This window comes from Aotus nancymaae, unplaced genomic scaffold (assembly GCF_030222135.1).
Source record: "Aotus nancymaae isolate 86718 unplaced genomic scaffold, 86718_ANA_hifiasm-v0.15.2.pri h1tg000077l, whole genome shotgun sequence".
Classification (NCBI taxonomy): Eukaryota; Metazoa; Chordata; class Mammalia; order Primates; family Aotidae; genus Aotus; species Aotus nancymaae.
In genome coordinates this window covers 8,982,997-8,996,863 of record NW_026988492.1, presented here as the reverse complement: position 1 = coordinate 8,996,863, position 13,867 = coordinate 8,982,997, and the positions used below count along the sequence as shown (strand labels likewise).

The following is a 13,867-nucleotide window of genomic DNA, read 5'->3' as shown; positions in this document are numbered from 1 at the left end:
GTAGTCAACTGCAGTTTGAAATATTAAGCAGAAAATTCTAGAAATAAACAGTTTTAAATAGTATACCATGCTGAGTAGCGTGATGAAACCTCCTGCCATCCCACTCCCTCCATCCTGATAAATGAATCATCTCTTTGTCTAGCATATCCATGCTGTATATGCTACCTGACCCTTAGCCACTTAGTAGCCATGCTGGTTATCAAATCAAAAAAACGTAGTACATATATAGAGTGTTCAGTACTATTTGTGATTTTGGGAATCCAGTGGAGATCTTGGAAGGTATCCCCCATGGCTTAGAGGGGACTACTATAATCTGGTGTGTCACAGTCAAACAATGGTTGTTGAGAAACATTTCAACTTTAAAGTAAACTTTTCTAGTATGAGCTTTCTCTTTAACCAAGAGGAATTCAGATTTGATAAGGAGACTGTTTCCTGGCTACTTTTACAGGCCCAGAATTTAGAATCTCTCATTGAGTTCTCAATAAACATTGCTACTATGTTTCTAGAGGACTTAATTTTTTGTAGGGACACATAGGTGAGAGAGAGGTTGAGGAGCCAGAGGGAACCTGGAAGGCTATTTCCAGCACCAATCAGGAATTATTAACAACTCCTCTTGGGACCAGAGTGGGAGTAATTGCAATGATATCCCCAAAGGGTTCTGATTTTACCAGAACATCGTGAATTATAAGGAGAAGAAAGTTGTACACTCACCTCAATAGCAAGCCAAGATTGAATGCATACTTAGGAAGACGCTTTACTCACAAAAAGTCTTGAGATAAAGTTAAATAACTTTTGGATTAAAAGTAGAGACTCCAACTTGACCATCTTCATTTCTGAATAAGGCATTTTCTCCATTGATTCATGAACCCTACCTGGGACTTTGGGCTGACAAGTTAGGCTATTTACTACACTGCAGCTGTAATTTGGGAATTCAATGGTTTTGTGGTCTCTAGGTCAGAAAGGAGATGAATGGGACCCTTCTCTCTCTCGATGCATAAATGGCTTTTAGGCTATAAAATGGAACAAAAATCCATTGTTTAATGTAGTCTCTCTGAGAGCTTTTGGAGAAGCTTTTGGACTTTGCTCTTAGCTGTAATTTGTTACAGTGAGACAGTACCTGGTTCTTAAGTCACCAATATGTGAATCTCATTCCCCCATCTCCCTCCCTCCAAAAAAATAAAGCAGCAAAGGTTGGCAAGATGTCTGGATTGATATATAAGGACAGGAACATTTGTTTGACCAATAGCACCTTTTGTCTGAGAGTTGAAAGAAAATGATGAGTGGTTAGGAGTTGAACAATTGAGAGATAACTAAGCATTTAGAACTTACCTTGGATACCTCATGTAAAGGATAGAGTGTATATATCCTTGTACATGCCATGAGGTCTGCATGATAGACATCCTAACCTATTTCAAACATGCTGAAATTTGTGCCATTGACCTTACCTGATTGTCTTTTGGGAACAAGGTTTGAACTGTAGGACCTGGAGTCAGAGATGACCCTGATACATTTCTAGAAAATAGCTTTTTGGGTTTTTTTTTTTTTTTCTCTCTTTTGTAATGGGATCTCTCTGTGTTGCCCAGGCTGGAGTGCAGAGTGAAATCATAGCCCGCTGCAGTTTCAAACTCCTGAGCTCAATTTATCCTCCCACCTCAGCCTCCTGATTGCCTGGGACTACAGGCGATTACCACCATGCCCAGCTAACTTTTTTAAACAAAGTTTGTAGAGATGGGTCTCACTGTGTTGCCCAGGCTAGTCTTGAAGCTGGCCTTAAGTGATCCTCTTGCCTCAGCCTTCCAATTAGCTGAAATTACAGGCATGAGTCACTGCACCTGCTGATATTTTTAATACTAGAGAAATAAATGTATTCGTAATGGCTTCAACTCTGGGAGAGGAACTCCCTGACTCAGAAAGCATGAGTTTCAGCCATGTTCGAGGTGATATGTGGCCTCTACCCAAAAATGGCAGATAAGCCAGGGACACATTCCAAGGAGACTCCACATGCCACCCTATTCTAGATATAGTCTCATTCTTATGCTCTAATTCTAATGTCCCAGGCATCATAAATGACCACTTAAGTCTTTTGCTCTTATTAGTCACCCTAACCCTAATTCTACCCCTACCTCTACTCTTTCCTGGTCATGACCCAGATGCATGTTCTAGGTGCATCTTTCCCTCTGCCAAAATTCACTTTCAAATCTGGACCTTCCCCTTCCACTGTATCACTTCCCCTCCCTCAGCCCTCCCTAACCTAGTCTTTACCCCTTTCACAGCTTTTGCCTATGGAGACAAGCTGATCCAAGCACTCAGTGTCCTGCCTCTTAGAAGCAGAGCCAATTTATTTGGGATTCATGGAATAAAGAAAAAAGCAACAGTCATTCTTTTCCTCAATCGTTGGTCATAAGATCAGTGTTGCTAGTGGTAGAAGCTCCTTTTGAACTGTGGCCAGGCTCTGTTGGATGATTGGTTAGGGGTAAACAGGAGCAGCTAGTAGGAACTCAGGGCATCCTCCTAACTGGAAGATGTATGACAAGCAAGGTAGTGCCTGCCTGTGACCAGAGGCTGGGCCTCTTCATAGTCCTGTTCCCTGTCTTTTGTCTTCAGAGTTGATCTGCTTATTACACATTCACTTTTCCAGAGTTCGCTATCTTAGAAGCAAGGATTCATTTTTAATTGGTTTGTTTACTTCAAAGTCCCACTCATTAGAGGCAGTGTTACACTTGTGTTTGGCTGAACTCCTTTCTGTTGCTTGGTTTAGTAACACTAATGTTTACTAACATTAAAATGAAACAAGTTTTGCAGCTAGCATCTACTGACAAATATGATTTATTTATTTCAAACTGTATATTCCAAATTTAAACATATTCAATACTTATTGAACATCCAAACATATAGCTTAGGATAAAGGAAAATATAACATCTGTTTCTGGAGCTGAAGCACAACCCGGGAAGACTTTTAGTCCAGTTCAAGGTGATTCTCCTAGGATGTGGTGGCCTCCCATCTAAAAGCAGAGACTGTCCCAGTTTGGATTTGGCATAATTAAACTGCATGGGTATTTACTTCCTTTTTATCCCAGTATTGATTTTTTTACGCTACCTTATTGGCTTTCTTGGATATGTTCTTTGTCAATAGCTGCTTCTAATCTATTTTGATAGTAAAAGACAACTTTTAATATCAAGATAAGTGGCATGATTCTGGTATCCTCTAAGCACAGCATGCTCCCTTCACAGTTTACTGCAGCACAATTCAGTGACTCTCCAATGCAGAGTCTTTTTCTCTCACTTTCTCTCTCACTCTCTCTCACTGATGTTGACAGGACCCCCAGTGTATGTGTCCCTTTAAATGCTCTCAGCGTTTACAGTTCACATGTGCATTTGTGATTCAGCACAAGCCTAAGTAATGATGAGTAAATCAGAATCAGATAATCTCTAAAATAACACCAATTGGAAAACTCTGAAACCGTTAAATCATATGATTTCCTAAGTCATTTCACTGCCATAGTTTTAAAATAAATGATTGGTAGTTTGATGATTCACAGTAGCTTGATGATTCAATGAGTGGTTTGTCTCAATTAGAGGCAATTTTTACCATATAATGAGAATTTCTGTGGGGTTTTTTTGCACAAAGTCATATGTCTTATGTCTAAGATGAAAATGCCTTTTTTCTGCTTTAATTGTGCTTTCATTTCTTATGATAGTCTAAAATCACATGCTAGCATGTTTTCTTCGGATTATCAGTTATATCTTTAGTTATGATCAAATAATATTTGTGAAAGAAGTTAAATATTTTAAAGCATCACACAAAGTATTGAATTTCCATGAAATACTTCATTTTTAAAAATTGGTTTTGGTCAGAATGGAAAGGGTGTGTATATCCCATTTGGTTAGTCATTTGTATTAATTTTAAAATAATAATTTGATACCTACTTACTTTTTTCATTCTAAAAGCATAAAATAAGTTATAATTCCAGAATGCCATGATTTGGCCAACACTGATGCCTTAAACTAAAAGAGAGGACCAAGGAGGTAGTTGGCAAAATAAAAATAATCTGTGCTAGGGAGTCAAGATCCCTGGGCTAAAGTCCTTGACACTGTTTATTTCTGGTTGTGCATCCAATAACTAAACTTTCTGGTCTAAGCTTATTTACCAGTAAAAGGAGGGAAAAGGGATAATTAATTTCCAAGTCACTTCCAACTCTATGTTTCCACGACTAAAATTGAGGGGCATTTAATTTCCTTCTAGTCTTTGCAGATTGTGCATACCATTTTATTGCTTAAAGTATCTGCAGAATTGAACCTAAGAATAGGGAACATATTAATATCTTATGTTCCACCAGCTGCAAATGCTGATTGCAGAGCATCTTCTTCTGTCCCATCAGTTCTTATCTGCCTGGCATGTGAGTTGCAGTAATACCCTTTCCTGGGTCCCCTGCTCCCCAGCCTCCCTTCTTCTCAGCCTACCTCCAACTCAGCCTGCCTCCCTATCCTTTCTCAACAGGAGCATTAGTACCTTGGCTCTCCAAGGATTAGACTGGATGGTGCCACATCCACCAGGGGTGGGCCACTTTGTCCTGGTCCGTGATGATCCCCACCTCCTTTGAGGTCTGGTCATTGCCCTCTTTCCCAGCCCTCTCTCACATGGATATCAGTTAGGCATGAGGTATAGGTTGAGGCCCTAAGAAAGGACTTAGCACATGTTGCCAAAACAACTCTGTACACCAAACTCAGTCTACCCTGCATGGACTGTAGCTTCTATCCCCAAAACAAAATCACAGAAAAGGAAATCATGTATTTCCCAGCCACAGGGCTCTGCCACTTAGAGAAGTTAATTGGCTTTTGGAAAAAAAACAACTTGGCTTAGTGAGATCTTTTTGTTCTCATAAAATCTAACCACTTGCTCAGGATGCAAAGTTTGACATCAAAAGAAGGGGACATTTAGATTTAAAAAAAAATTCTGAGAAAGATAAGTAGAAACAATGAGGCACAGATTAAGATCTTTATCTTATAGATGTAAAACAAATAGGAGAGATTATGTTTTGACAGTGAAGGAAATTGTACTGTCACTTGACTGAAACCAAATAAAACAGTTTGACAAGCATTTATTGGTACTACCTGTGTACCAGGACCTGTGCTAAAAATTAGAGATATGAATTAGTCACAGTCTCTATCCTCAGTAAGTTTATAAGCTGATAGAAGAAATATACACTAGGCATCATTTAAATAAAATGTAGTCAACTCTGTGAAATGCAGAGAATTTCACGGAAACATGAAGTCTGGGGTGGAAAAAAGAACACCCAGAATGAGAAAAAAGAAGAGCATATGCCAGAACTGAGACATGAAAATAACCAAATAACATGCGATGCTTGGGAACCTATGAGGAGTTTGGCTGGCTGAAATATGTCAAAGAAAACTAGCTGGAAATGGCAATGGACAGGCAGTCAGGCACAGGAAGATGCGGCACCTTCCTTCTCATGCCTTGGTAAGAAGCTGGAGCTTTATTACTAAGGTAATAGGGGCCACTGAAATATTTTAACTGAGACATAGGATAATGTGATTTGCCTGTTAGAAAAGTCACTCTGACACCCATGTAGAAGACGATTGGTGAGTGGCAAGACCAGAGGCAAGGAGACTGGCCAAGAAGAGGATCATGCCAGGGACAAACTGTATGCTAATCTTGCTTTTGAGTCTAGGTATGACCATCACCTTAATGGATAAATATGCAACTAAGTGCAGGCTATTCACCTGGTAGTTGTTTTAATATCCAAAGAAGGTACGCTTGTGCTCAGAAAAGACAATTTACAGTTGCTTTTATTTAAATAATTCAATATATGTACTGGTGATTTTGAAACCATGTATTTATATCTAGATTTTGTTCTTAAGCTTAAAAATTCTGCTCACTCATCATTTTATTCAATTAGTGAATCCAACAGTTTTTGTATAAGAATATAAAAAAACCTTTCGGTTAGTTGTTCTTTGTTCATTTAACTCATAAATATAACTTTATATTGCCCTAAAGAAATATAACTAAATTTTCTTTAACACTTGAACTTATACAAAGGTTTAGTACATCTCAGTCTTTCAAACACTCCAAATGAAGGACAGAGAAGGTTTATAAAGACTGATTAGTGCTTTCTAAATTTCCTAATAATTTACCAAATCTTCTTATGCACTTAAATTTAGTGCATAAGAAGATCTAATGATTCAAAATTATTAATGTAGTAAATCAAGTTATCTTTTACATTTGAATGCAGTTTGCAATCAAAATATGTTCTGCTTTTCAAATTAAAGCCATAAGTGTAATATCAAATAAGTATTTAAATTTAAGTCACAAGACTAATTGTCAGATGATTTACTATGTCACTAATATGATCTTTACTATGTCTCACATATTGTCTTAACAGTTTTTGATATTTAAGAGTAAACACGTTGATTATTCCAAGATTACATATCTTATTGATAACAAAAAAGCGTGAGTTTGCTAGGACTGCTGTAACAAACTACCACACACTTGGTGGCTTAAACCACAGAAATTTATTGTTGACAGCACAAGAGGCTCAAAGTCTGAGATTAGGATGTGAACAGGGTTTGCTTCTCCCGAGGGTTGTGAGGAAGAATCTGCTCTATGCTCTGCTCCTAGTTTCTGGTGGTTCCCCAGTAATCATTGGTATTCTTGTATTGCAGATGCGTCACCCCATCTCCACCTAAATTTGTCTTCACGTTGTGTTCTCCTTGTGTGTGTCTGTCTTTTCACATGTTCTTTTAAACAGACACCAGTATAGTAGATTAAGAGTCCACCCTACTCCAGTATGACCTCATCTTAACTATTTACATTTGCAACGACCCTATTTCCAAATAAGACCTCATTCTGAGTACTGGGGCTTAGGACTTCAACATATGAATCTGAGCGGGGTGCAATTCAACCCACAACAGATGCTACAAATGTTATTTACTTCAGTACCTCTATTCTTATTTTTATATTTTCCTAGTATTATGAGCTGACACTAAAAGTTCAGGACCATTCTTTGGGGACAAAGAATTTTGAGACTTTGTCCAGAATCTAGATCCTGCATTTCTCTGGGACAAGGTGTCTCAACCTCAGTACTATTTACATTTGGGTCCAATAATTCTTGTGGGGTTTCTCCTGTGCGGTGTAGGATATTTAGCAGCACCCTTCACCTCTTCTCCGTAGATGCCAGTAGCACTCCAACCCCATTTGTAACTACCAATAATGTATCCAAACATTGCCAATGTCCTGTGATGGCAGAGTTGTTACTCCTTCTCCCACAATTGAGAACCACTGTTTTAAGGTCATTTAATCCAAGCCATAGATCTGGATCTATTCTCATCAGATCCAGATGGGGAGCCCAAGTTGGACCTTTCAGCTGATACTTAGTTGTGTTACCTGGTGTATCATACATTTCTCTGGGCATATTTCAGGTGTTAGTCCTACTCAATTTTCATTACAACCTCTCTGAACAATTTTTCTGCAGGTCTGGATAGGTAGGATTTGTAGATGCAACTCTATATATAGCCAAGCCTCTTCACTGTTTTACTGGATTCAACCAATCCCTTATACTTTATGATGGAATTCTGCATCATTTTATTATATATTTCCAAGTTCATAGGCCAGTTTTATACTCATTATATTGGTAACATCCTTATCTAGGATAAAAAAACACATTTAACAACTTTTATTTAAGTTCAGAGTACCTGTGCAGGTTTGTTTGCATAGGTAAACGTGTGTCATAGGGGTTTGTTGTACAGATTATTTCATCACCCAGGCATTAAGCCTAGTACCCAGTATTTTTCCTGATCTCTCCCTCCTACCCTGTGCCAGGCCTCCTACCCTCCAGCCTCCAGTAGGCCCCAGTGTGTGTTGTTCCCCTCTGTGTGTTCATGCGTTCTTATCATTTAGCTCTCACAGATAAGTGAAAACCTGCAGTATTTGGTTTTCTGTTCCTCCATTATTTTGCTAAGGATAATGGCCCCCAGTCCATCCATGTCCCTGCAAAGGACATGATCCTGTTCCTTTTTTATGGCTACATAGTATTCCATAGTGTATATATACCACATTTTCTTTATCCAGTGTATCATTGATGGGCATTTAGGTTGATTCCATGTCTTCGCTATTGTGAATAGTGCTGCAATGAACAGATGCGTGCATGTCTTTATAATAGAACAATTTATATTTCTTTTGGTATATATACCCAGTAATGGAATTTCTGGATCAAATAGTATTTCTGTCTTTTGGTCTTTGAGGAATCACCACACTGTATTCTACTATGGTTGAACTAATTCAGACTTCCACCAACAGTGTAGAAATGTTCCTTTTTCTCCATGACCTCACCAGCATCTGTTATTTTTTGACTTTTTAATAATAGCTATCCTGATTGGTGTGAGATGGTATCTCATTGTGGCTTTGATTTGTGTTTCTCTAATGGTCAGTGACATTGATCTTTTTTTCATGTGATTGTTAGCTGTACGTATGTCTTCTTTCGAGAAGTGTCTGTTTATATCCTTTACCCACTTTTAAATTGTTCAGAGAGGTTATAATGAAAATTGAGTAGGAGTAACACCTGAAATATGCCAGGGAAATGTATGATACACCAGGTAACACAACTAAGTATCAGCTGAAAGGTACTTTTTAATAGGTGGTTGTTGTTTTTCTTCCTAAGGCCTATAGTTTCCTCAAGAAGTATATAGCACAATGTCAGATGCTGTATGATTTTTCCACCTGAAAGCCATGAAAGCCATTACTGGTTGCTTCATTGCAAGTTATACATATTACAAATGGTAATTCCTTAACAGAATTTTCTTAGAAAAATTATTTACATCTAGTCAATCAGCATATGTATTGTTCCACTTCTGAAATACACCTTACATCCATTTACTTCTTTCCATCTCTACCATTTACTGTTCTATCCAAGCCACTGTCATCTCTCACCTAGACCACTGCAGTAGCCTCCTGAGTTTTCCGTCTTGCCCCAGTCCACTCAGTTTCACAGGATAACCAGACTCATCCATTTAAAATATAAAAGATAATTTTGCTTCCTGCTTTGAAATCTCTGGTAGCTTTCTATGGCAATTAGCACAAAATCAAATCAAAGCTTTTTTTTTTTGGAGCCAAGTCTCACTCTGTCGCTAGGCTGGAGTGCAGTGATGCAATCTCAGCTCACTGCATTCCCTGCCTCCCAGGTTCAAGAGATTCTCCTGCCTCAGCCTCCTGAGTAGCTGGGATTACAGGTGCATGCCACCATGTTCAGCTAATTTTTGTACTAAATTCACTATGTCGGCCAGGCTGGTCTCAAACTCCTGACCTCAAGTAATCCACCCACCTCGGCCTTCCAAAGTGCTGGGATTATAGGTGTGAGCCACAATGCCCAGCTCTAAGCTCTTTCTGTTAGCCCAGGGAGCCTCGGTGGTCTTGCCCAGGCTTACCTCTCTGAGTTCTTACTGTACTGTTCCTCCTCATCCTCACCCTCCTCCAGCCCTCGTGGGTTTTCCTTCTTTCCTCTAGGAAGGGCTTTGCTTTTGTTGTCCTCTGCCTAGAATGGTCTGATTCAAGTTCATGTCTGGTGCCTTCCGGTCATTCAGGCCTCAGCTTCCCCATTGCTTCCTCTGAGGGCACCCTTCCCTGACCTCCTGACTGAAAAATCCTGCTCATCCTTTCCCAGGAACTTTCCACTTTATTAAATAAGTACTTCTTAGCTCTATTTTCTTCATAACCCTTGTAATATTTTTCTGAACATATCATGCTTATTTATTTGCTTATTTTCTTACTGTCTGCCTCCTTACCGCCTGAATACCCCAAGGAAACCAAGATCTTCAGTCTGTCTGCTGCTGAATTACCTGTGACTAGAACAGTGCCTGCCATAAAATATGTGTTTATTAAATCAATAAATAAATATCCCACATATATATTAATTCAACAAATGTTTGTTTATATATTTATTAAATATATATTTATATGTATTATATATGAGTAAGTGCATATCCTTCAAGATGTTTTTTCACATCTAGCTTTTATCTTGACTTGGAATATGAGAGAGGATAGAATAATCACTTCGTTAAGTATAGAATCTGGGCTGGAATAGATGCAGCAGCTTGTAAAAACAATAAAGAATTTTGTCTCTTTCCTGTACTTCACTGTACCACGAACATAGTTGAAGAGCTAGAATTACCATAGACTCCTTGACATATGCCTTCAATGTCTCCAAAAAGAATCATATATGTGTGTATACATGTTTCTGAATGTAATTTGATGTACCTTATTTAGGAATGTATATTAAAGAAGTAATAACTACTATAAACTCTATGCTGTCATCCAAACTTCTTATGTGGCCTGGCACAGTAGTTTACACTTATAGTGCCAGCACTTTGAGAGGCCAATGTGGACAGATTGCTTGAGCCCAAGAGTTCAAGACCAGCCTGGGCAACATGGCAAGACCCTGTCTCTACAAAATATATATATTTTTAAAAAAAAATCAGCTGGGCATGGTGGCATGCAGCTGTAGTCCCAGCTACACAAGGGGCTTAGGTGAGAGGATCACTTGAGCCCAGAAGGCAGAGGTTGCAGTGAGCTGAGACAGTGCCACTGCACTCTAGCCTGAGCAAGTGAGTCTTTGATTAAAAAAAAAAAAAAAAAAGTCTTATGCTTGTACATAAACCACACATATCCTTTGATTTGGGTGCTGGGATTTTTTGATTTTTCTTTCTTAACTCTCCTTTATTTACACATATAGCCTCACTTTTAAGATGGCCTCAAGAAAAATCCATATGGTAACAACCGCACTAAGTTCTGAAGTTCAATTCTGCATGGATAGATTTATCTGTTGAGAACAGCTTCTCGTTTTTATTTTTTATTCATATTTGCATTTATAAAATATTTTTAAGCACTTACTGGGTAACAGGCACTATGCTAACCTCTGAGATTAAAATAATGAATAAGGCCAAGCCTACTTGGATCTCAGGGTGGCATCATCATAGTCTGTGTATAGATATGATAGAGCCTGAGGGTTCTCTCCCATTCTGTTCCCAGCCATAGTCACTGCTTGGCTGTACTCAAGGGAAGAATGATGCTAATGTTTCTTTGGTGTGTTTCAGCAACTTGGAAGTATATACAGCATACTCACTGCAATCTTGAATGTTGGCAACATTGAATTTTCTTCTGTGGCAACTGAACACCAGATTGACAAGAGCCACATTTCTAATCATACAGCCCTGGAGAACTGTAAGTTTTATTATCTTCTATTGAAAACTGAACTCTTTCAAAGTCTTATGACATACCATAAGTATCACATAAGTATCATTTCAAGCAATTGTGCTAACATAGAATCCTTAAAAGAATACTCAGATTTAATTTGTGTAAAATTAAATTTTAGAAGTCCACTACTTAAAACATCTTCATGCCTACAAATTAACTAATTACTGTAGAAAATGTTTCTAAAGATTAGGCTTTTATGACTATTTTGGGAGCTATTTACATTTTGATATAAAAGCACATATAGTTAACATTAAGTAAACCGATCTGAAAAAGAGTTGTAAGTTATTGTCTTATAGATTTAGCATCTATATCATTTGACAAGTAATAAAGGCCTGTATGTTTTCATACTAGATATGTTTTACACCCATTCATCCTGGGTTGAATAATTTTGCAGTCATTCTCTACACAAGAGAAGCACATCATAGTATTTGCTTCAAATCAAGTTTTTTCTTAATAGTAGAGTTTTATCATTATTCCAGTAGTTTAATGTTTTCCATTAATATCTTCGAGCATAACTTTTTTCTATTTAGTATTACCTAGTATGCTCTGTTATTTTATTTTGTTTTGTTTTATTTTATTTTATTTTATTTAAGACAGAACCATGCTTTGTCACCCAGGCTGGAGTGCAGTGGCACGCTGTCAGCTCACTGCAACCTCCACCTCCCAGGTTCAGGCGATTCTCCTGCCTCAGACTCCTGAGTAGCTGGGACTACAGGCACATACCACCATGCCTGGCTAATTTTTTGTATTTTTAGTGGAGTCAGGGTTTCACTGTGTTAGCCAGGATGGTCTCCGTCTCCTGACCTCGTGATCCGCCCGCCTTGGCTTTCCATAGTTTTAGGATTACAGATGTGAGCCACCGCACCCAGCATTTTATTTTTAATATTGGCACATGCTTTCATAATTCCATATTTGCTGTTTGATTCAAAATAACAAATGAAGAATCAGACTGAGTGCAGTGGCTCACACTTGTAATCCCAGGACTTTGGGAGGCCAAGGCTGGTGGATCACCTGTGGTCAGGAGTTCAAGACCAACCTGGCCAACATGGCAAAACCTTGTGTCTACTAAAAATACAAAAATTAGCCAAGCATGGTAACATGCACTTGTAGTATCAGCTACTTGAGAGGAGAGGCTGAGGCAAGAGAATCACTTGAACCTGGAGGCAGAGGTTGCAGTGAGCCGAGATCATGCCACTGTACTCCAGCCTGGGTAATGGAGCAAGACTTTGTCTCAAAAAAAAAAAAAAAAAAAAAAAATGGAGAATCATAATAAAATTTTGTATTTATATACTTTTTTCTGATTTATACTTAAGAACAGGATGAGATGGGGTAGTTTTAGGAGGCTACATGCCACAGTATCCTTGTCTGGACCTGTCCCCAAGATCCCTATAAACTCTACCCCACTGTGTCTTTGGAACCAGTGTGGTAATACATACAATAGCACAAGTGTCTGGAGTTGGCATGTAGTGACTGGCATTTCCTGGAAACCTTGAGGAAACGTTCGAATTTTCCATATATAAAAAATTTTAATTGACACGTATGATATTAATTTATCAGAAGTAGAAGGAATAACCTGACAACTCCATTGATAAGATTTAAATCTCACCTTCTGATCATATTTAGAAGAGCTAGCAGAAGCCAATGGAATGAGTTGCAATTGAGATAGGTTGTAGATAAGGATATACCTAGAAACAACCAAACCAAAAAATGATTTTGATGAGTCAGAACCTATTTCTGCATAACAGAAGACAGTCATATAGGTTACAAAAAGTTGATATTAATATGAATATCATTAAAATTAAATAAAATACTTTCTGGAAAACCACTCATGGAAAGTAGAAACTTTATTAATTTACATTAAAATGATTTCTAATTAAAAGTTACAAGTAATTATGTCCAAACCAAAGCTGCATCCCATATGGTCTTACAGGTGCTTTGTTTCAGTTAAGCACCAGTTCTGACCATTTTATCCCATAAATATCTCTCAAATCTGACCACTTCTCTTTACCACCATTGTCGGCATTCTCATCAAAAACAACATCACCTCTCACCTGAACTAAGTGACCTCCCAGTTGATCATTTTACATCAAGAATTGATTTTTTTCCAGGTCATTCTCCACAGTTCTTTCAGAAACCACATAACCCATGTATCAGTGGGTTCTCTCAGTCTCCCCATTTCCCTTTCCATCCTCACCTCCACCTCCCTCTCTCTCTCCTTCTGCTCCTCCTCATCCTTCTCCTTTTATCTTCCTGTTTAAATTTCTTGATTAGCTTCCCATTCTTTCTGGATAAAGACCATCAGGACTAGTGCTTTGTTTTAGCAAGTATTGTACTTAGCAATATATCCCCAGGTAAAATGCCTAGCATGTAGTAGACAATAAATGTATGTCAAATAAATAAACAATGTAGAAACAGAAATAAACATACAAATCAGTGGGAGACACTGCTCAGAAACAGATCCAAGGTATATTACCAAAAATGACATATACAAATCACTAGGGAATTAGTATTGTAGGGAACTGGCTAGCCATTTGGGGGAGGAGGAATTTGAATCATTCTCATATACTGCATACCAGAATGAATTCCAAACATACATAAATTCTA

At 38.2% G+C, this 13,867-nt stretch overlaps 1 protein-coding gene across 11 annotated transcripts in view; it reads left to right on the top strand.

The window, feature by feature from the left end:
- Window positions 1–13,867, top strand: part of MYO3A (myosin IIIA) — a 234,307-nt gene that overhangs the window by 134,947 nt on the left and 85,493 nt on the right. For all 11 annotated transcript variants that reach the window (XR_002477556.2, XR_002477552.2, XM_012450143.3 and 8 more), the window contains one exon: window positions 11,104–11,230. Coding sequence is in view for 9 of the 11 variants with exons in the window: in XM_012450143.3 (XP_012305566.3) it covers window positions 11,104–11,230 (127 nt within the window). In the remaining 2 variants the exon portion in view is untranslated. The remainder of the gene's footprint in view (window positions 1–11,103; window positions 11,231–13,867) is intronic.